General features: G+C 46.4%; 2 protein-coding genes across 5 annotated transcripts in view; both read right to left on the reverse strand.

Annotated features, from left to right (window-relative positions):
* LOC116948490 (photoreceptor outer segment membrane glycoprotein 2-like) overlaps nucleotides 1–16107 on the reverse strand; it is a 29242-nt gene extending 13135 nt beyond the window's left edge. Inside the window, exons 1-2 of the mRNA XM_076071552.1 lie at nucleotides 10728–16107; nucleotides 9611–10137 (exon numbers count right to left, since the gene is read on the reverse strand). Of these exons, the coding sequence (XP_075927667.1) occupies nucleotides 9611–9736 (126 nt within the window). The 5' untranslated portion in view covers nucleotides 9737–10137; nucleotides 10728–16107. The remainder of the gene's footprint in view (nucleotides 1–9610; nucleotides 10138–10727) is intronic.
* Nucleotides 16108–18573: 2466 nt separating this feature from the next.
* The window catches only part of LOC116948491 (uncharacterized), an 85199-nt gene continuing 79237 nt past the window's right edge, over nucleotides 18574–24535 (reverse strand). For all 4 annotated transcript variants that reach the window (XM_032965213.2, XM_076071553.1, XM_032965216.2 and 1 more), the window contains exon 15: nucleotides 18574–22038. In XM_032965213.2, the coding sequence (XP_032821104.2) occupies nucleotides 21411–22038 (628 nt within the window). In that variant the 3' untranslated portion in view covers nucleotides 18574–21410. The remainder of the gene's footprint in view (nucleotides 22039–24535) is intronic.

Below are 24535 nucleotides of genomic sequence, written 5' to 3' on the forward strand. Positions count from 1 at the left end.
CAAGTGGCCTTCATCAGGTGAAGGGACAGCAATGCTGTCCTCTGGACAGTCCGGTCCCTTCACCTGATGAAGGCCACTTGTGTTGTGGCCGAAACGTCGTGATTTTTTCTTGTTTTATTTTTTACCTACGTGACTTTACCAAATAGAACCAAAGAGTATTTAAACACACATTTTTTACTTGCATAGTAAAGTAATTGTATGTTTTCATTTGCTATACAGCCAGATAATACGACAAATCGCTAACCTTAAACAACCAGCCGTTCATAAAAGTTGAAGGTGCTATAATATTATAGTAATAGAGCAAGAGCAGAATCACTGAACCAGAATTGATAGCTTGAAAGCATTTAGTGCGGGGCCCTTGAAAGTGCGGGGCCCATAGCTACATGTGTAGCTACTACACATGTAGCTACTACACGTGTAGCAGCTATTACACGTGTAGCAGCTACACGTGTAGCAGCTACACGTGTAGCAGCTACACGTGTAGCAGCTACACGTGTAGCAGCTGCAGAGGTAGGAGCAGTGCCGGATTATCCTAGTAGCAAAAGTTGCTACACGTGTAGCAGCTACTACACGTGTAGCAGCTGTAAAGTCAATTTTTTACTTTCGGTCTAGTTTCAGTTACGGCCGAAACTGATATTGACTTTCGGTCATCATTCGTCAACCGAAGATCTATTTTTAGAATATAACGCTAGTGCTACGTCTATCACTCTGCTTACAGGCTGGTCAGTCAGCACTAGGCAATACTATGCAATAGGCTGCAAACACATACAACAACAACCGCCATTCGCCACTAAGTGGCGGTGACGTCACCACGACGCTTGTGCCAGGCCATGTGCACCTTGAGGCCACGTGAAGTGTCGAACGCCCGCTGGCAGGAGGTCACGGGGCAGACCCAGGTGCCACGGGTCGACTGACTGAGATGACTGGCTGATGCAACACCTGTGGCCCCGACTGTGCCAACCCGCTGTGCTTCAGCCACCCGGCACTCCGCTCGTTGTTCTGAGCGTCGCTCCTCCGCCCTCCGTTGTTGTTGGAGGGCGACTACCTCCAACTGCCCAGTAGCGTCCTTCACGAGCCTCCTCCACAGAGGCCGATCTTGACACCGCTGGTACCAGTCATTGGCAAGTCCAGTCAGCTCCACGTCCTCCTGTACCACATCACTCCATCTCTTCTCTAGCCCGTGCCACGCCCGCTTAGCCCCCTCAATCCGGCCGAACAAAAGCTGTTTCGGCATGCGTTAGCTGGGCATGCGGGCTACATGACCCAGCCATCGCAGCCTTCCCCGCCGGAGGAGCTCACCGATGGGACCTTGCCCAGATCTTTCAAGGATTTGTGAGCTCCTCACACAATCCAGTCTGGTTAAACCCAGGATGGATCGTAGGCAGGCCAGCCTAAATGTTTCTAACCGGCGAAGATGTTCCATTAGGGGGGTCCACGTTTCGCAAGCGTAGAGAAGGGAGGGAATGACCGTGGCCGAGAAGACCTGAAGCTTCGTGCGGAGCGACAGACCAGATAGTTTCCACACAGCGTTACGCAACCGATGAAAAGATATTGCCGCTCGACTGATTCTGAGTGAGACCTCTGCTGTTAAACTGGAGCCAGTCATAAGCACACTGCCCAGGTATGGGAAACTCTCCACTCTCTCCACAACTGCCCCATCACCGATTGGGAGTTATGGGGGTGGAGTGTCCGATGGTACAAAATACCCAGGCAGGTGCTTAGTTTTGGTGGGGCTGATGGTAAGGCCCCACCTCTTAGTGGCATGCTCCAGTCTCAGCAGCAGCGTCTCCAACTCCTCCTCTGAATGAGCAGCTATTACCAAATCATCAGCATACATAACGTGGTTGAGCAATAGGGTGCCATCCCTTGACTGCACCCGGGCATCGATCAGCCTCCCATTATATCTGTACCATATGGAGATTTCCCCGGTACAGCTATTGAAGGCTTCACGAACTACGTGGTCAAAATAGATGTTAAATAATGTGGGAGCCAGAGGACATCCCTGTCGCATCCCAAGGTGTACAGGGAATGGCTCTGACTCCCGGCCACGTAGTTTTACCCGGGCCCGCTCACCATCATGAAGGTCCTTAATGATCGTGAGCAGAGGGTCAGGTACTCCAAAAGCACGAAGAACAACCCAGAGCCCAGGACTACTGATGGTATCATAGGCTTTGACCAGGTCAACAAAGCAGAGATGTAGGTCTTGTTGGAATTCCCTACACCTCTGCTGTAGCAGACGGACAAAAAATATGGCATCTGTGCAGGACCGCCCTTTCCTGAAACCGCATTGGGGCTCTGCAAGCCTCTCCTCAGCGTGCCTGGCAAGGCGATGTTGAATAATCCTTGCCAGCACCTTCCCCGGCACACGGAGGAGTGAGATGCCCCTGTAGTTGTTACAGTCTGTGCGGTCTCCCTTCTTAAAAAGGGGGACCACCAGGGCATCCTTCCAATCCTGCGGAACCCGTCCAGTGGTCCAGACTGTTGTTATGATGTCATATAGGGCAATCTGTGCACAAACGCCGCCCTCCCTCAGCATTTCGCTTGGGAGATCATCTCTGCCCGCTGCCTTTCCTGGTCTCAGACTCCGGATCGCCTTCAGTACTTCCTCAACAGATGGCACCTCAGCCAGCCACTCACAGGGGGTGACTTCTTCCAATATTTGAGGCACCGCAGCCTAAGCAGGTCATCCTCACTTTGTGCTACGATGTTTTCCTGGCTGAGGGATTTTCCCTCCCCCAGGACCTCACAGAAATGCTCAGCAAATCTGCAAACCTGTTCCTGGGGGTCGGAGATTGGATCACCGTTTTTTTCCCTAATGATGGTAATAGGTGTGGCGCTGCAGATTACTTTTTTGATGGAGTTAAATAGAGATTTGTGATCACGGGCCACTGAGGCAGACTCCATCACCTCAGTAACCCGCGACCACCACCCATCCTTGCAGCGCCTCACGGCTCTCCGAACCTCCGAGCGAAGTCTGCGGTAAGCCTCCTCATTCTCTGACGTGGGATTCTGTAGCCGATGACAGTGGGCCTGCCGCTTTTTCTCAACCATCCTGAACACCTCCTCTGTCAGCCAGGGTCTCTGGGGAGGTCTGGACCGCGTACCCAAAGCAGCCATTGCAGCTGCATGAGTCACAGTCCTAAACCTCGCCTATTTACCCTCGACATCAGGAGGAGTCGGGGACGATGCCAATCCTAGCCGTAAGCGATGATGAAATTCTCGCTTGCAACTTTCATCAGAAAACTGAGACCAGGCCACTTTAGGTTGGAATGGGGTCCTGGGTGTACACCCACCACCGGAGTGGAAGAATGGCAGGCGCATCTTACAGATGACTAGTCGATAGTCAGAGGGCAGATCAGCTCCACGGTAGGTCCTGGTGTCAAGGACATGGGCTCGCATCCGCTGGTCCATCACTATGTAGTCCAGCAGATGTTCTTGCTTGAACCCGGCATGCATCCATGATGTTGTGTGGATGCGCCGATGCCGGAACAGCGTGTTGGTAATTACAAGCCCAGGGGCTGCACAAAAATCTAGCAGCCTCCTACCGTTGTTATTGAGCTGATCTGGCCCATGCCCTCCAATCACTCCAGACCAGGTGCCAGTATCATGACCAACTCGGGCATTGAAGTCACCCAACATGATGACTCTATCCCGAGGGGCCACTTTAGCCAGCACCTGTGACAGGAGGTCATAGAAGGCATCTGACTCATCGGCTTTGCCTGCATCCCTCCACGGATGTTCATCTTTGGTGGGGGCATAAGTAACCACGACTACCATTCCTCGACAGAGTTGCCCGTCCGGCACCGCGAGGAGGTAGGGGGTTGTTTTGCCGGACAAACACATACACACACGTACACACAAACACACACACGTCAGCAGCAGCAGCTTGGGACCGAGGTTACAGCAGCAACCCGTGGTCTGCTAATGTTTATACGACCGGTCAATAGATGGCAGCCTGTCTGGCTGAATGCGGAAAAACTGTTGTTTCTTAAATACAACATTCGTTTGTTTGGATTTAATTACTAAGTAACACCTAAAGATTTGATATTTAGCGACCCTTACTGCAGGCTCTGAATAATTAGTTCTAGATTTCTTTTTAATTAAAGTAGCATTGCATCATGACATATTTCATAAATCTTGTGTTCGGTAACTTCGGTTACATACCTTTCTGTTTTGGTCTCGGTCGAAAGTGAAGTTAAACTTTCGGTTTCGGCCGACAGTCAATTTTTAACTTTCGGTCTGGTTTCGATTTCGGCCGAAACCAGAAATTAATTTTCGGGTCGGCCACTATTTACCACTGCTGTTGTACTGTATATGTGTATGTTGAACTTCTTTAGCACCGCACGTCACCCAATCGTGCTAATCAGAGGTGCGGGAGAAGGACGACACACTCAACACAAAAAGCAGTTCTAAAGAAATGAGTTTGTCAATCTAGATTTAAAAGTGCATTGCTCGAGTTGCTTCCTAATATCAGAAGGAAGAGCGTTCCAGACGGCCGCAGAAGCGCATCTAGGTGCTCACGGGTGCCGCTTTGCTTCAGCAACCCACGCGTGCATTCATCATCCTGGATGGATATCGTCCTCAAGACGGAACCAGAAGAGCTTCCCTTGGCTACCTCAGGCAATGGGGGCCCTGGAGCATGACACCAAGCTCTTTCCGCTTGGGCCATGGCAATTACAACCGAACAGGTCCCTGCAGGGTGGGCTGGTAGGAACATTGGAATTTTTACACCCAACAGCACGAGATTTTACTTCGTGAAAGTATTGAAAGGGGACGGACGGACGGACACATTAATCTATTGCAGGCTGGTACACTCAGTTTACAACTTCGTTCCTACCAGTATAATTATACAATACAGGATGATGGCACGTCTTAATCACCTCCATGGAGAGGTTTCGTCACGTGTCAGTCATGCAAACTTATTTAGGTACCCTAAACATCAATTTAAAAAAAAATAACTAGCAGACAATGTCCCCTTCATATACCTGTCTCTCCACGTAAACATTTAAAGTAAAAAAAATTTGCACAACCCATTAGCCCCACGGCCCTCTGGGAGTACACATCAGTGTCACCGATTCAAAACTTTGGACCGGTTTTGACATAAAGTGTTTTTTTACCAGCAACGTCAGGCTTGCTGATGAATATGTCAGATGTTTATAGGAAGGTACGCTTCTCATTACGATATTGGTCCTATGTAGTTCTACGCAAAGTTGTATAGCACACAACACAGAATAAACATTCGTGTCGCCGTGGAGAGGATAAGTAATAAAACAGTTTAGCAGATGTGTCTCCCTCATATATATCTCTGTCTGTCCACGCAACATATACCTACAGCATGTTCTTACTTATACTCTGCATGTCACCCCTGGTGATGATTTTGTCGTCTACTTTGGCTAGGCCTCGGAGAGTTAAATGGTAGGGGCTGCCAATGTTGAGACCCTTTGTGCCCGCGTACCGATTTCCCGTACGTACGTACAACAAATTGTTTTTCTCCTTATGTACGTTGAACTTCTTTCGCACAGTATGCAGCCAACCGTGCTCATCGGAAGTAACGGAGGCGAGGAGAAACAACAAAATGACATTTTAAGCGCCATGATTAGCTCCGAAAGTTAATTTGCGGATTAAAAGGATGTAAATATCGGCAGCATACCACATAAATCAGTAGGGTTGGCCAAGTATGACGTTTCTGTTCTGATCTCACGTACGGCAGAGTGTTGTTAGCATGTAACCCAAACTATTGACCCAACGGGTTAACCCGCTGCAGTCTGCAACTGTTGAGAAACATTCAAAACGCCACGAACTCTTTAACTCCCGGAGCCCTCTCGTTGTGTCCAGCAGGACTTCCGACATTGCCCGGCCAATTTAGCTCCGGGACATAATTGCTGGCACCATGTGCGAGCAAAGTGGAGTGGGGTACGCAAGCACAAGTAACAGAAACACACCACGTTCATTAACACCGCCTTAAAAGGAAACACAAATATGATACTGTATACACAAATATATATACGAATTATACTAATAGACGTTATGGCCAATGGCCCGTGTTTCATAGCGTATCACCGATGTGTTGAGTTTCATTTTATGACAGGTGACTAAAGTTTGATTTTGAAATCAGGTTATCGGTGCGGTACAACGTCGCATATCGGACTTGAACATGTGACAAGGTCGGATTTGCGAACATCTGTCGACAATGACAAGTTACCACTGTGCACAAACAAGGGACTGGGTCTGGACGGTTAAATGGCCAAGGCGGATATGCTTCAGTCACATATGCTTCGGTTCTTTCGGTAAAGTCACGTAGGTAGAAAAAAATTAAATCACGACGTTTCGGATGCAACGCAAGCGTTCGTCATCAGGTGGGAACAACCGCAGGTTGTGCTTTCTTGTCCCGTTGTCTGTTAAAAGCTCTAACAGATGTTTATATATTTTTTTATTTTTTACCTACCTGACTTTTACCGAAAGAACCAAAGAGTATGGATCCATGCAGTCAAGAAAACTTCAAATCCAGAGAGCCACATATGCTACGCTCCACTGTTTTTCCAGCCGGGTGCCTGAGCCACAGCATTCGGCAGTGGCGTCTGTGTCTAGTTCGTTGTCCTTACTACGTGCGAAAGAAAGAAGTTCAAAATACATACATACACACTACATTATACACTACTATATACTACACACACTACTGCATACACTGCACTTACACTACACTATACACTACACCACTTTACTAAACTAAACACTCTTCTCTTAAGAACTACTTTTTTGTGTTTAGTTTGTAGTCCTTCCCCCCGCATCTCCGATTAGCAGCACGGCTACGTAAGGTACGAAAGAAGTTCAACATACATACACACTACACTATACATTATTATACAACACACTATGCACTGCCATACACTACGCTATCATGTCACTACTATGCACTACGACTATACACTACAGCATACACTACACAACTAGACACGACACCGCTGTACACAATTTAAAACTCACATCTGTATAACTGTTTTTTGTGTTTAGTTTGTTGTCGTTTCCCTGCCCCTCCGCACTTGGCTATATACAGGTGCGAAAGAAGTTCAACGTCCAGACATACAGACAGACAGACATACAGACAGAGTACAGACAGACATACAGACAGACATACAGACAGACATACAGAGTACAGACAGACATACAGACATACAGACAGAGTACAGACAGACATACAGACAGAGTACAGACAGACAGAGTACAGACAGACAGACATACAGACAGAAAGACAGACATAGACAGACATACAGAGTACAGACAGACAGACATACATACAGAGTACAGACATACAGACAGACAGACATACAGACATAGAGAGACAGACATACAGAGTACAGACAGACAGAGTACAGACAGACAGATATACAGACAGACAGACAGAGTACAGACAGACAGAGTACAGACAGACATACAGAGTACAGACATACAGAGTACAGACAGACATACAGAGTACATACACATACAGACAGACATACAGAGTACAGACAGACATACAGACAGACATACAGACAGACATGCAGAGTACAGACAGACGTACACAGACATACAGACAGTCATACAGAGTACAGACAGACATACAGACAGACATACATACAGAGTACAGACAGACAAACAGACAGACATACACAGTACAGACAGACATACAGACAGACATACAGACAGACAGACAGACATACAGACATACAGACAGACATACAGAGTACAGACAGACATACAGACGGACATACAGACAGACATACAGAGTACAGACATACATACAGAGTATATACAGACAGACATACAGACAGAGTACAGACAGACATACATACAGACAGACATACAGAGTACAGATAGACAGACATACAGACAGACATACAGAGTACAGACAGACATACAGAGTACAAACAGACAGAGTACAGCCAGACATACAGACAGACATACAGAGTACAGACAGACAGACATACAGAGTACAGACAGACAGACATACAGACAGACATACAGACAGACATACAGAGTACAGACAGACATACAGAGTACAGACACATACAGACAGACATACAGAGTACATACAAACATACAGACAGACATACAGAGTACAGACAGACATACACAGACATACAGACAGACAGAGTACAGACAGACATACAGAGTACAGACAGACAAACAGACAGACATACATACAGACATACAGAATACAGACAGACATACAGACAGACATACAGAGACATACAGAGTACAGACAGACATACAGACAGACATACATACAGAGTACAGACAGACATACAGACAGACATACAGAGTACAGACAGACATACAGACAGACATACAGAGTACAGACAGACAGACAGACATACAGACAGACAGACATACAGACAGACATACAGAGTACAGACAGACATACACAGACATACAGACAGACATACAGAGTACAGACAGACATACAGACAGACATACATACAGACATACAGACATACAGACAGACATACAGAGTACAGACAGACATACATACAGACAGACATACAGAGTACAGACAGACATACAGACAGACATACATACAGACAGACAGACATACAGACAGACATACAGAGTACAGACACATACAGACAGACATACAGAGTACAGACAGACATACAGACAGACATACAGACAGACATACAGAGTACAGACAGACATACACAGACATACAGACAGACATACAGAGTACAGACAGACAGACATACAGACAGACATACAGAGTACAGACAGACAGACATACAGACAGACATACAGAGTACAGACAGACATACAGACAGACATACAGACATACAGACAGACATACAGACAGACATACAGAGTACAGACAGACATACAGACGGACATACAGACAGACATACAGAGTACAGACAGACATACATACAGAGTACAGATAGACAGACATACAGACAGACATACAGAGATACAGACATACAGAGTACAGACAGACATACAGACAGACAGACATACAGACAGACATACAGAGTACAGACAGACATACAGAGTACAAACAGACAGAGTACAGACAGACATACAGACAGACATACAGAGTACAGACAGACATACAGACAGACATACAGAGCACAGACAGACATACAGACAGACATACAGAGACATACAGAGTACAGACAGACATACAGACAGACATACATACAGAGTACAGACAGACAGACATACAGAGTACAGACAGACAGACATACAGACAGACATACAGAGTACAGACAGACATACAGACAGACAGACATACAGACATACAGACAGACATACAGACAGACAGACATACAGAGTACAGACAGACATACATACAGACAGACATACAGAGTACAGACAGACATACATACAGACAGACAGATTATACAGACATACAGACATACAGACATACAGAGTACAGACAGACATACAGACGGACATACAGACAGACATACAGAGTACAGACTTACATACAGAGTACAGACAGACAGACATACAGTTTACAGACAGACATACAGACAGACATACATACAGACAGACATACAGAGTACAGACATAGATACAGACAGACATAGAGATACAGACAGACATACAGAGTACAGACAGACAGACATACAGAGACACGAACCTTCAAGACGGTGCCCAGGCTGAAGAGCAGCAGACCTGACACCACGGAGATCCAGTTGAGGATCCAGAGGATCTGAGCCAGCTTTACACGCTTCTCCTTGGTGAACCGAACACGCAGAACTGCCATCTCGAGATCTTGGCCGGTGGTGGGATGGGTGGAATTGGTGGAATTGGTGGGTCCGGCCCGGCCACAGATCCCCCCTGCCACTGAACCTCCACCCGATGGTTGGGGTAAACGGGCTGTCAACACCTGCAGCCCATGGCGGACCAGTGGGTTGGTGCTGGCTGGATCGACGAATGGCTTAGGAGAGAAATTATGTTGCAGTGGTCAAACTGGCCCGCTCCTTTTAGCTTTTCTGGCTCTCAATTTCTGCCGTGACATGGGGGGGGGGGGGGGGTGGAGAGCCCCAACGCTTGACTGTCACCTACAGCTAGCGAGCTTAGCTTAGCTGTGATGGAGTCGCACCTGGTACCGGCGGCAGCGGTCGTTCACAGAGCATGCTCGAAGTCACCGACAAGCTGGAACGACTAAGGGCAACAAGGAAAACGTCGGGGAGGGAGAGGCTTTGTCTCGGCCAGTCCTCGACACAGCTCACACCTGAAAGAGCTGTCGCTGGCTCGGCGGCGTGGCGATTCCCAACCCGAGGAGGGGGGTGGAATAAACCTGGCACGGCGAGTTCACCGAGAAAAGCACGCGAGCAACTTGGCCCGGTCCACACTTGAGAACCGCCTGCCAGTAACACAACGACCACCGACGGACTGACAGAGAGCCAAGTCACAAATTGGCTGAATGTACCGTCACAAAGAGGGACAGACGCCCAAATTGCCCCTAGGGCTGTGTTGCCAATTTCACGTTTTCGTGGTTTACATAACACGGCAGCCATAATCTATTTACATTCTACTTATTGACAGCATCTAGTACAGCACATTTATTCTCAATTTTTTTACCTTTTCGATAAGGAAATGTTAAATATTCTTCAGATATCAGCCTTTGTTATGAAGACTGTACTGTTATTTCTGCAGTAAATCGATGCTTATTAATAATATTTGCAGCAACGTTGTTTAATGATTAAAGATTACTTCAGCACCCACAGCTGTGCGCGGAGTTTTGTACTCACCTATATGGATGATTCGATGATAAATACATGATCCCTTGTACAAGAACGCCCTCTTTCAGAGAGGCCTACATAAACCCTATCCGTATTTCTCTCAACTCGGTTTGTTTTCCCGTTTCATTACCTTGAAGTGACTATCACGTACACGTTCGTAACATTTAAAATAGTGATAAATCCATTAGAAGTCGAGCGAAGACTGGTTTTCGCCTTATAAGCTACTTCAAATGTTCATTCATTTCCATGCACTTGTAAATCGTGACTAACACTTGAGGTTTTGCGAATATCGAAAATATACACGTACATAGAAATTGTCACAAATTTTTAAATAAAGCAAACAGCCGTAAGAAATAAAAACCCCATTAAACACAACTCGACCTGTCACACATCTTAGGAACACATTTCTTTAAAGAATATTCGAATGTAACCAGAAAGGCAGGGGCGGCAGGAAGCCGTGTGGATGTACACAGAGGGCAATTTGTCTAATGGGACCTCAAGTGACAGCAGGGACAGCAGCAGCAGCAGTCCAGACTCTAAGCCTCTTTGTGCCCTCATGAATATAGCTGCGTGTGATTAATCCTGAACGCTTACTGCGGCCAGGGATTACTCAGAAGGCCACGTGTACATCAGCGCCTCCCGTATTGCTACTCCAATGCCCAACTTCGTGACCGTTTCTTCAAGGAGGGCTTCTGCCAAAGTAACGCGGGGTGTTCGCAGCGGAGGCCGATGATTGCTCCGCATATATGCACCGTGTGTTGAATTTCTTTCGCACCGTACGTAGCCAACCGCGCTAATCGGAGGTGCGCGGGAAGGACAACAAGATAACACACAAAAAGCAGTTATAAAGAAATTGGTTTTTAATCTAGAAATGTATAAATTTTTTGGAGTATTGTTTTTCCTAAACTAATTTGGACCCAGATGCCAGCACACAGTGACCTATTGAGAATGACGTCACGGGATCTTGAGCGGCCACTGTGAAGCGGACGAAGCATATATTTTACTTTTACGACTAATAACACCACAGCAATAACCAGGGCGGATGCTGCAATTCGAGCCGCAGCAGCCTTACAACACGCGCATTATGCACCGCGACTTAAACTAAAGGTCAAGATGGGATAATGAAATGTTAATCAGAATCAGGTTTTTTTTTATTTCTACTGGAGGAATCCGATGAGCTATAAAGCTCTTTTTCACAGAGGTCCGGGTGGGGCGGGTAAAAACCAGGGGAGGAGCCAGGATTTTCAGCCCGGGGTGACATTCAACAAATTTTAATTTCAAGAATGATTAGAGAGTCAGGCTGTTGAACTAGACGCCATCGGTTGGCGACACGCTTTGACAATGCAGTTTTTCGATTTTTTTCTCGGGGGTGACAATTGTATACCCTGTCACCCCCTGGCTCCGCCCCTGGTAAGAACGTTACAACAACAAACAGTACAAAAACACGGTAGCTGTGCAAAGTACAAGAAAGGTAAATAAGTCACCCAAGAACACACACAAATACAACTAAACCATCCCCATCCCATCAGGAAAAGCCCACTGAGGTTTTCACTTATTTTTCAGAAGCAACCTGGCCACAAATGATAACTCAACAAAGTGGCTTATCATGTGGACATCTATAGCAGCAAAATAATGTAAATAACCTTTATGCATATTTCTAAATGTGGAGGGAAAACCCGGAAAAGCCCAAGCACGTGGTGAAAAGAAATTACTTTTAAACTAAAGTCGAAGCTTTCGTGACTGCAGGAATTACTGTTTGATTTTTTTTGGTAAAGGCACGTAGAAAATAAAATCAAATAATAATAGAATACGACGTTTCGGTTGCAACACAAGCAACCATCATCAGGTAAGAATGAATGATAAAACACAGACACGGGAACAGCATAGGCAGACACACATAGAGAGAAAGGCACACACACACACACAAAGACACACCGAGCGAGACACACACCAAGACAAACAGAAAGACAACGAATCTGTGCCGAGGCCTTAAATAGAGAGAGAGATATTGGGCCGGAGCAGAGAGAGAGGACTGGGGAGACCGGACCAGCTGACAAACGAGGCGAGTTTCTCGCTCTACCACTGAGTCACCAGGTGAATGACAGATGCAAAACCCATCAAGCACAAAATCCCGATATGTCCACATACATAGCAGCTAAATCAAGTGACTTATTAGAAACGTAAGGTTACCTTCGTGATACTGAACTAAACTATTACTAAATAGATTTTTTTTACCAGGTAAGGCCCACTGCGCTATCAAGCTCTTTTTCAGAAGCGACCTGGCCACAAATGATAGCTCAACGAAGTGGCTTATCACGTGGACATTTATATCGCAGCCAAATACTCTGGTCGCATGTTTCTAAATGTGTAGGGAAAACCCGAGGACCCAGAGAAAAATCCAAGCGACCCCGGGGAGAACATGCAAACTCCAAATATACAATCCACGACCTCCTGCATACCAGGAAAGGTACTTAACATCTTGCCACAGATGCTATCGATCACCTGAATGTCCCTGGGACATGAGAGCAGTCACTTATCAGGAGGGAACTCTACCAGGACTCAGCCAAGAGACCCCCGTGTCCATCTCCATCCCAAACGGGAGATCCAGAAACACCTTGGGTCCCGTGTGTACGCACCCACGGGTACCAAAGCAGTGATCAAGTGTGCAAAAAATAAGAAGACAATTCTCCTTCACCTCGCCTGGTATACAGGAGGTCGTGGACTTGATCCCGACCCTGACGTCCGCTGTATATTTGGAGTTTGCGTGTCTCCCTCTCCCCGTAGGTGCGTGGATTTTTCTCCGGGTCCTCAGATTTTCCCCTCCACATTTAGAATCAGCACGCGTTTAGAGTAGCTGGCTGCTACACATTTCCACATGATGATAAGCCACTTCGTTGGGCTCTCATTTGTGGCCAGATCGCTTCTGAAAGAGAGTTGTGTAGCTCAGTGGGCCTTTACCTGATAAAATAAAATAAACAGTTCAGTTTCGGTTTACTGCACATCACCCTGTAGCCAGCCACTTAAAAATTTTCTGTAAACTTGGTCAATTTGGTAAACATATTAGGAATGCATCGGGATATGAGCCTCGTCCTGATGTGTCTATATGCCAGATATAGCCACGAGATGGCAGAATACGCTACGCGGCCCCGTGTGTGATTCTACAAACAAAGCCTTCGTTTGGGTGCCGCGAAGTATTAGGAACCGACCAAAGAAGGGCATTTATATTCACCATGAGTCTCTAAATGCTAAGGATTTAGATAGATATGGGAAACATCACTACGGTTTGTGTAAAGGTGTATAAAGCAAGTATATCTTACCCGACCCATCATAATCACCATTAAAACCGCCTCCAACGTCAGCCAGTCTGATCGTTCCCCGCCTCATGATCTCTAACCAAGATGTTTCCCTAAAAAATATGAAAACATGCGTATTATATTATGTATATGACCAGATAAGAGCCGATTGAGATGCACGTGTTAGGTGTGCATCAGCTATGTCCTGTCCGGCTGTAATTGACTGTTCTAATCCGATAGAACACAAAACTTTGGTGGATATAGAAATCATCGAGGCGTAGTCAAGACGAGTTCCACTGTAGCAGGTGGCTTTGTTGAGTTCATATTCTTGGTTCTTTCGGTAAAGTCACGTAGAAGATTCGTTCATGAGGCTATCCACATATACAAACACAGAGACAATTTCAACCGAGAAGATGGATTCTGGCTTAGCAATCATTGGAAGGATTTGATTAACCATTTCGGGTCTTAATTGATTGTTCACGCTTACGGTGGCTTTCAGACCGCATCCATTATTTTTCATCTCCCCCCTCCTATTTTCCGAACATAGATGGACTCGTCCATCTGAACAAACTGTCAAATCGCTCTCCGTGGTGCTAACGTTAAAAATAACCGCCACTTTTTTCAGATTTTCTTGTTGTGGTTTTCACACCTGATGATGATTGCTTGTGTTGCAGTCGAAACGTCGTGAGAATTTTATTGTTTTATATTTTTATTATTTTATTGTTTCCCTTCTACGTGACTTTACCGAAAGAACCAAGAATATGAATCCCTGCAGTCACGAAAGCTTTAAATCAAAATTTGTTGAGTTCGTTAAGTTTGTTGAGCCAGTTGGCCAGGATTGGGCATTACCTTAGCCCACCACTTTTCGCGCAGGAAACTGGCGAGCACAGCCTAACTGTTTCTAACCTAACCCACCATTAAAACTAACAATAACATAGTTAAGAATCACAGTTAAGAGACAAACACACGGTATATACTATTACAAATAATGAAAGTGAGATTTAAACAATGTTAAACTCAAAAGCTCATCAGGGACTACACTGGCTACCCGTATAAAGGCGCAGCCCTGCAATGACTTGCCCATGAAACTGCTGGCGGAAGGTCCTCCACCAGAGGTAGCTCAAGAGAAGCCCCCTTCGATCACAGAGTTCTTCACGAATTTTCAGAGTGGGGGGGGGGGTCACTTTCGCCGAGAAGACAACGTCAGTGTGAGGGGCCGCCACGCATTTAAAACCATTGGGGGATGTTGCCAGCAGCACGACTATGATGACGATGGGGCGGTGTTTTCACTCTTTGTGTTTCGTCCGGGGCCGCACGTCCGGGGGCTGTACCCAAGGCCACCAGGTGCCGTCAATGGCCCGCGGGCCTTGCGATGAAGAACGCTGCTGTCGAGGCTATTTGGTTTATAGCCTCTTGGTCTACTTTGCCAGGCTGTATTGGAAGAGGTGGCTGGCTCGACCCCCACAAATTAAACCCACCAATCAACAGTCGTGGACCCATTCATGTTGCTAGGTGGACAGAGACTGTGGCGGAAATTTCGGAACGTGTCCAATTACAACTGCCGTGCCGGAGATCAAATCTAACCGGTGACTTCTCGATTGCAACTCCAGCGCCGCGAACCAACACACCACGGCAACATCCACGGGTGCCTGGTGTACAGGAGGGCGTGGGTTCGATCCCGACCCTGACGCCTGCTGCTGTATATTTGGAGTTTGCGTGTCTCTCTCTCTCATCATCACGGTGGCTAGGAGATGTTAACTACCTCGCCTGGTATACAGAAGGTTGTGGGTTCGATCCCGACTCTGACGCCTGCTGTTGTATATTTGGAGTTTGCGTGTCTCTCTCTCATCATCATCAAGGTGGCTAGATGTTAACTACCTCGCCTGCTGTACAGGAGGTCGTGGGTTCGATCCCGACCCTGACGCCTGCTGTATATTTGGAGATTGCGTGTCTCTCTCTCATCACCACGGTGGCTAGGAGATGTTAACTCCCTCGCCTGGTATACAGGAGGTCGTGGGTTCGATCCCGACCCTGATGCCTGTTGCTGTATATTTGGAGTTTGCGTGTCTCGCTCCCTGTGGTCGCGTGGATTTTTCTCCAGGTCCTCTGGTTCCCCCCCCACCCGCCCCCACATTTAGAACTAACATGTGTTTAGAGTATTTGGCTGCAATACATTTCCACATGATTAATCACTTCGTTGAGCTATCATTTGCGATAGCCAGGTCGCTTAAAAAATAGCTATAAAGCTCAGTGGGCCTTACCTGGAAAAGAACGTTTTTGTTTGTTTAGTTTATCGCTCAGGTCTGCTTCGTAAGTGAGATACAATTCCAAACACTTCCCAGCTTCATGTCTGCCTGCAACCATGCCGCTCTCCCTCAGGATATTTCGTAAGATCGAAATATTGTAAGTCGGACCATCGTAAGTCGGGGACTACCTGTACTTGCGCAGGAAATCCAGTGACTCCACGCAAAATAAATATATTTGGTCTGTCACTTTATGTATTATAGACCTACTCCCAAGCACGAAACATCTCCCACTTCTTGCAAGACATACAACGGGTGCACCCAGTGGTGTGGATATAATAATGTCTTTTAGGATTGCAACGTTTCCGGACGGCTGCTCTGTAACACAAGGTGGTGCACTTCTAACCGGAGTTGGGATTAACTACGAACGCGGGAAATTCTTCATCTCGTGATAAACAACGGGACGCCGAAGATCGCAATCGAAATCTGGGGAAATCGTTACAATACGTAATCACGTAGTGACATCCAGGATGCAATTGAACTTCTCCCACTGCGGGGCCCCGCTCTGCCTCCCTCTCCAACTCCCACGACGCTGGTGAGTGAGCCGTCGCCGAGTGGATGGATTGTTTTGTTTTCCTTCACCCCCCTGCACCTCTGATTAGTACGGTTGGCTAGGTGTGAAAGAAGTTCGACATACGTACAGTGAGGGAAAAAAGTATTTGAAACCCTGCTGATTTTGTACGTTTGCTCACTGACAAAGAAATTAGCAGTCTATAATTTTAATGGTATGTTTACTTCAACAATGAGAGACAGAATAACAACAAAAATCCAGAAAAACGCATGTCAAAAATGCTATAAAATGATTTGCATTTTAATGAGGGAAATAAGTATTGACCCCTCTGCAAAACATGACTTAGTACTTGTTGGCAAAACCCTTGTTGGCAATCACAGAGGTCAGACGTTTCTTGTAGTTAGCCACCAGGTTTGCACACATCTTAGGAGGGATTTTGTCCCACTCCTCTTTGCAGATCTTCTCCAAGTCATTAAAGTTTCGAGGCTGACGTTTAACAACTCGAACCTTCAGCTCCCTCCACAGATTTTCTATGAGATTAAGGTCTGGAGACTGGCTAGGCCACTCCATAACCTTAATGTGCTTTTTCTTGAGCCACTCCTTTGTTGCCTTGGCCGTGTTTTGGGTCATTGTCATGCTGGAATACCCATCCATGACCCATTTTCAATGCCCTGGCTGAGGAAAGGTTCTCACCCAAGATTTGATGGTACATGGCCCCGTCCATCGTCCCTTTGATGCGGTGAAGTTGTCCTGTCCCCTTAGAAGAAAAACACCCCCAAAGCATAATATTTCCACCTCCATGTTTGACGGTGGGGATGGTGTTCTTGGGGTCATAGGCAGCATTCCTCCTCCTCTAAACACGGCGAGTTGAGTTGATGCCAAAGAGCTCCATTTTAGTCTCATCTGACCACAACACTTTCACCCAGTTGTCCTCTGAATCATTCAGATGTTCATTGGCAAACTTCAGACGGGCATGTATATGTGCTTTCTTGAGCAGGGGGACCTTGCGGGCGCTGCAGGATTTCAGTCCTTCACGGCGTAGTGTTACCAATTTTCTTGGTGACCATGGTCCCAGCTGCCTTGAGATCATTGACAAGATCCTTCCGTGTAGTTCTGGGCTGATTCCTCACTGTTCTCATGATCATTGCAACTCCACGAGGTGAGATCTTGCATGGAGCCCCAGGCCGAGGGAGATTGACAGTTCTTGTGTTTCTTCCATTTGCGAATAATCGCACCAACTGTTGTCACCTTCTCACCAAGCTGCTTGGCAATGGTCTTGTAGCCCATTCCAGCCTTGTGTAGGTCTACAATCTTGTCCCTGACATCCTTGGAGAGCTCTTTGGTCTTGGCCATGGTGGAGAGTTTGGAATCTGATTGATTGCTTCTGTGGACAGGTGTTTTTATACAGGTAACAAGCTGAGATTAGGAGCACTCCCTTTAAGAGTGTGCTCCTAATCTCAGCTCGTTACCTGTATAAAAGATACCTGGGAGCCAGAAATGTTTCTGATTGAGAGGGGGTCAAATACTTATTTCCCTCATTAAAATGCAAATCAATTTATAACATTTTTGACATGCGTTTTTCTGGATTTTGTTGTTGTTATTGTCTCACTGTTCAAATAAACCTACCATTAAAATTATAGACTGATCATTTCTTTGTCCGTGGGCAAACGTACAAAATCAGCAGGGGATCAAATACGTTTTTCCCCTCACTGTACATACAAGGGGACGAAAACACACGCTTAGAGGTCTTGAGTTCAGTATACAAGTTTTATTTCCGAATAGTGTTCCCATTGACCCAACTCTTGTCAATGCCATTCATTACAAAATAAAACAAAAATAACCCTCTATACTTATTACTGGAAGAAACAACCGTATATGTATTCTTATTGAACAATTCCAAAAAAGTCAAATGTAAAATCTCAAATACAATTCAGAAAAAACAGAAATCCCTTTACCGAAAGGTTCATTAGAAAAAAAAAAACTTTATTCGGCATGCGTCTCAGACGTTGAATTTGAAAAATTCATCCAAAAAAAAACCTCTGAATCCCTGCCCTTCATACCTTGCATAGATAACCAACAGCAGAACCATCATTATACAGCACGCCCTCCAACAAACGCAACGTTATGCTGTGTGTATCAAAGTGTTTAGCCTATAAAAATGTATTTCCAAATAAAATATATGTACACCAAATATTTTTAGGTAATTTTCTTAACGCAGAACGATAAATAACTTTTTTCTCTCATCATGATTGTTTTTTTTACAACGAGTTTGTGTTTTTATATTCTGTAATATAAACTCTTTTTGGTGCTACGAGCACACATAGCCACGCAACTTTCTCGACAGTGTTCCATTTTTTTACCAATGTCGCCTGATCGGGAGGTTTCACCTGCAGATCCTGAAGGCTCCAGTCGTTGCATTTATATATATTTAGGGTTCGGTAATGTACACTGGGGGTTGCGTGATGGTCAGAGGTCAACTCAATACATCTACTTTGTCATCTCTCCACAGTCGACGAGTAACCCACTTTGTGGGCAGTCAACTTTGGTTGAGAGACTTGTTCCTGCCATGGAAATGTATTCACCACCACTGGCTTAGGGAGGTGACGGAGATTTAGCAACGGTACTGTGCAATGTTATAAACGGATGGAAATAAATCGTTGCAGTGAAGCCTGTTTTTGTTGGTTGTTCGGCTGTTTGATTCAATTCAATAGGCTCAAATCACGAGTTGGCCAGTCATTTTTAATCAAATTTCTGGTGAACGTGTTGATGCCTCCATTTACCAACTATGGCACGATTCGCCGAGGCAGTGCACTTGCACCATACTGTAAAAAAATGCCAAGCTGGAACAAAGTGGTGATGCGCATCTCAACTGGGGGCCCAGAGCTGGTGGTGGGAACAAGTTAAGCACAAGCGTTGTTTGAGAGCCACCGAGGAGGGAGCGAGTGCTCTTACCGGTGCAACAACAGTGGTCGTGAAATGTGGCATTTGGTCACAGCTCAGTAGCATGGCTTGAAATGAAGGTTGGTAAAGCTGATGCGGGAAGGGAGGAGGGGGGCTGGGGAGGTGGTGAGCTTTAGAGGGGAGTTGGAGGAGGCGAGGTCAGGCAGCAAGTCGGAGAGAAGGGGAGGTGTGAAGGGTTGGGGGTCAACTCAACCGTTCATCTCTCCACGGTGAAGGAATTAACACTTTGTGGGAGGTCATTGCTGCTTGGTGCTCATCCTTTGCTGAAAACACGGACAATGTGGAAAGCCAGAGGTGAGGAGAAATGATATGTTCCGAGATACAGCTGGCTTCCGTATATTAGATAAATGAGAATATTAAGCTCTTTGTGAATATACTGCTTTCTTTTTTAGAATTTAATTTACCAGGTGAAGCCCATAGAGCTATTAGTTATTTTTCAGTGACGACCTAGCCACACATGATAGCTTATCGACGTGGCTTTTCACGTGGGAATTTATAGTAGCAGCCAAATAATCTAAACGCATGTTTCTAAAAGTGGAGGGCAAAACCGAAGGAACCCGGAAAAAATCCACACGACCATGGGGAGAGAACACGCAAACTCAAATTTATAGGCATCGTCAGGGTCGGGTTCGAACTCACGGCCTCCTGCGTACCAGGGGAGAGAGATAACATATCCTCTCCACTTCTGTAGGACGTTGTCCCAATGAGCAAATGCATGCTGATCGTTCCATCTGAGCAGGCTATGTACTTTTGGTTGTATTTCCTCCCTTTGGGGGGGCTTGTTTGATGCTTTCGTAGGATTGTAAAAATTTCCACTACTGGCCCTGGGGTACCAATGAACATGAGTGCAGCTCCACCACTGATTTGTGCAGGGCGACGTGGTGGTAACTTTAAACCGCTTTCCCTGGCTGCATGGCGTGGCGATTCGAGTGTTCCACTCGCAGTTATAGTGACACTAGTTGAGATCACGGTTGACAGATTTGACTCCGAACACCGTCAAACATCACCCTGGGTCCATAAAACGAGTAACACTCTGTGGGAAGTCGGCAAAAAGCAGCTGTTCTACATTGAGATTATCCACAGCTACAAGGACATGGAACTTATAGCACTGGCTCAAGACTGCCAACAGGGTGGGTGGTGGGGCCCACCTCAACGAACCTTTCAGTGTGCGAACACTTTGCAAACTAAATTACCTAATGGGTACTGGATATAGACAGTGTGTACGTTCAACACGGAGTTAAAATAGATGGCTGGAGGCAGGCCCTGCTGGATGGCACATCAATGTTGAGCCCAGGTAAATAAAGCACTGTGTAATTGCCCACGCTTCATATTGCTCCAACAGGCCTGTGGTTGGGGAAGCACTAAGTGAATATGGAGAAGAATGCACTGATCACTCTGACACAACCGCCACGAGGCCGATACGTTTCACTAGGTGCTGGCAGAATGGTGCACAGGATAAGAGGGGTAAAGTTGGCAACAGCAGATAGAAGCGTCCACATTGCCCATGCTGTTCATTCACAAACTTACTCAGATCTGCCCATCTCCTGAACCCCATCTGTCCCATTCTCCCTCTTGGCGCTCATCCACACGAACCTCCAGGGCTTGTTCGTTAATTCCCGCGGCCTCACATTTGCTCGTCGATGACAAGGTCGGAGTCGATGAAGACCATGTCTATCTCTTCGTCACACCACGTGTCCGGGTGAACAGCGGCTCCTCCCTGCGCACTCGGCACCAAGACAATCGAAGCCTGCTGCTGGGTGCCGACGACGACGCCACCACCGTCGATGCGCGTGTTACCAACGCCATCTACCGCGCCGCTGCTGTTCTTGCCGCCGCCGGCTCCACCCAAGTAGGGGGGCACGGGGGCAGCCGTGTGCGCGTTGGCGCACGAGTTGGCGGTGGCGTTGTGTGGCCGAGCGTTTGGCGCGTGGACGCTCGCGAGTGACGGAGGCGGCCGCTGCTGCAACGGGGGCTGCACGGAGACGACTCCGACCGCGCCAGCTGCTGCCGTTGCTGCGATCGTGCCAATGTTCCTGGATTCGGCGGGCGGATGAGCGTTGCCGGCGTGCACGCTGCTTGCCGAAGACGGCGGGTGGGCGGCTGTTGCCGCCGCCGCCGCCGCCGCCGCCGCCGCCGCCGCGATCGCCGCCTGTGCGGTGGCCGTCGCCTTGCGAGCCGCCTGTCGCTGCTGCTCCTCCTGCTGGCGGTGCGACTTCATGTGCGCGTTGCGGCTCTTCACCTTGGTGAACACCCTGTGCGCGCGTAGGTTGGTCAGTCACAATAAAAGCGCACGCGCGCACACGATCATGCGGACGGCCGTACACGTGACCGCGCATACGACCGCGCCTATCCACACGCAATTGAAGGCATGCTTACACGCAACCACACTCGGACACACATGATGAAACTAGAAACTATTTTTATTTGATCAGGTAAGGCCCACTATATAGCTCTTATTCAGAAGTGGCCTGGCCACAAATGACCGCTCAGTGAAGTGGCTTATCACGCGGAAAATAATAGCAGCCAAATACTCTAAACGCATGTTTCTAAATGAGGGAAAAACCGGAGGATATGGAGAAAAATCCAGGCGACCACGGGGATTACATGCTGACTCCAAATATACAGACGTCAGGGTCGGAATAAGACCCACGACCTCCCGTATACCAGACGAGGAAGTTAACATCCCACCACCATGGTATCTCATGATCACAACAAATATGATCAAATGTATGACCACACACATTGCACACACAAAAAGCACACGCAGACAACCACGATTCATAATTGGTTTCTGGGTCAGGTCGTGTAAGTAAAATGTGTTTCGTAAACCCTCTTCCGCCCAACACAGCCAATTAATAATGTTGTCACATGATGAACAAAAGTGCCGATGTATTGCTGCTTCAGCAGCACACTAGTGTGGTGGGGAGCAATGAAACAACATTTAACAACTGGGTATGATGTTTCAATAATAGTTAGAAGTAGCCAGAATTGTGAAAACGTCTTGACGTCTTTGGAGGGGACCATGTCCAACACACTGCTGAAGCGGTAACACATTGCCAATTTTGTTCACGTGATAACCTTATAAATTGTCTGTCGGGTGGACGAGGGTTTACGACACATGTTTTACTCACGCGATCTCACCCAAGGATCAATTATGAATCATAATATTGGTCACGAAAGTCTACGTGTTAAAAGTACACTTCCACATGTATATGCATACAAAAATCACGTGTATGCACAAAAACATGCAAACACATGCCTTACACACGTGTACACATTCACATACACACACGACCACACATACGATTACACACAAATCCACGGCATACGCACAAATACAAAAAACACACCTTACAAAATCCACACGCGCACACGCAACACACGACTGGACACTTTGCCATGGACTCGCACACTCTAAATACTTGTCTTATTCATATTCTAAAATAATTTAGTTTTACCTACGTGGCTTTACCGAAAAAAACAAAGAGTATGAATCTTTGCAGTCACGAAAGCTTCAAATCTAGAATTATTCATATTCTATGGTTATTTTGGTAAAGTCACGTAGGTAGAAAAAATAATAAAAATGAAAATAAAGTGAATATAAAACAATAAAAATATCACGACGTTTTGATCGCAACACGGTCGTCATCAGGAACAAGGAGGGTTAGCCTCTGAGGCAGGCTGTTTATAAACGTTTAGAGATGGGGGCGGGGCACCTAATGTTAATGTAGGAGAGGTCTCTAACACCGGCAGTAGGTCTACACCAATCAGAGTGCTGTTTATAAAGGTTTAGAGATGGGGCGGGGCAGCTAATGTTAATGTAGGAGAGGTCTCTGACACCGGCAGTAGGTCTACACCAATCAGAGAGCTATAGTAATAGGTTTTACCCTTTTAACTGGCACAAAAACTGACACCTTTATTCAAGGCATCATGTTTGCAATAACCACAACACAAGCAGTCAAAATGCAAACAAAAGAGACAACTGATAATAATGTGCATTGTCCTTGAATTTGATTGGTCCACATCCGAGACGGCTTTTCTTAGAGCCTAGTCTCAACTGGTGTTGGACCAGAAGACGCCAAAAGGCGTACACCTCAAAAACAGCGCACTATCAGAGTATTGAGGGCTCGGAGTGAGCATTTACATTATGAGACCTCCTTTGCCAGTAACAAGATATAGTAATAGGTTTTACCCTTTTAACTGGAACAAAAACTGACACCTTTATTCAAGGCATCATGTTTGCAATAACCACAACACAAGCAGTCAAAATGCAAACAAAAGAGACAACTCTGATAATAATGTGCATTGTCCTTGAATTTGATTGGTCCACATCCGAGACGGCTTTTCTTAGAGCCTAGTCTCAACTGGTGTTGGACCAGAAGACGCCAAAAGGCGTACACCTCAAAAACAGCGCACTATCAGAGTATTGAGGGCTCGGGGTGAGCATTTACATTATGAGACCTCCTTTGCCAGTAACAAGATATAGTAATAGGTTTTACCCTTTTACTGGCAAAGGAGGTCTCATAATGTAAATGCTCAACCCGAGCCCTCAATACTCTGATAGTGCGCTGTTTTTGAGTTGTACGCCTTTTGGCGTCTTCTGGTCCAACACCAGTTGAGACTAGGCTCTAAGAAAAGCCGTCTCGGGTGTGGACCAATCAAATGCAAGGACAATGCACATTGTTAACAGAGTTCTCTCTTTTGTTTGCATTTTGACTGCTTGTGTTGTGGTTATTGCAAACATGATGC

This window comes from Petromyzon marinus, chromosome 33, assembly GCF_048934315.1.
Source record: "Petromyzon marinus isolate PM22_M1 ecotype Great Lakes invasive population chromosome 33, UKy_Petmar_22M1.pri1.0, whole genome shotgun sequence".
Classification (NCBI taxonomy): domain Eukaryota; kingdom Metazoa; phylum Chordata; class Hyperoartia; order Petromyzontiformes; family Petromyzontidae; genus Petromyzon; species Petromyzon marinus.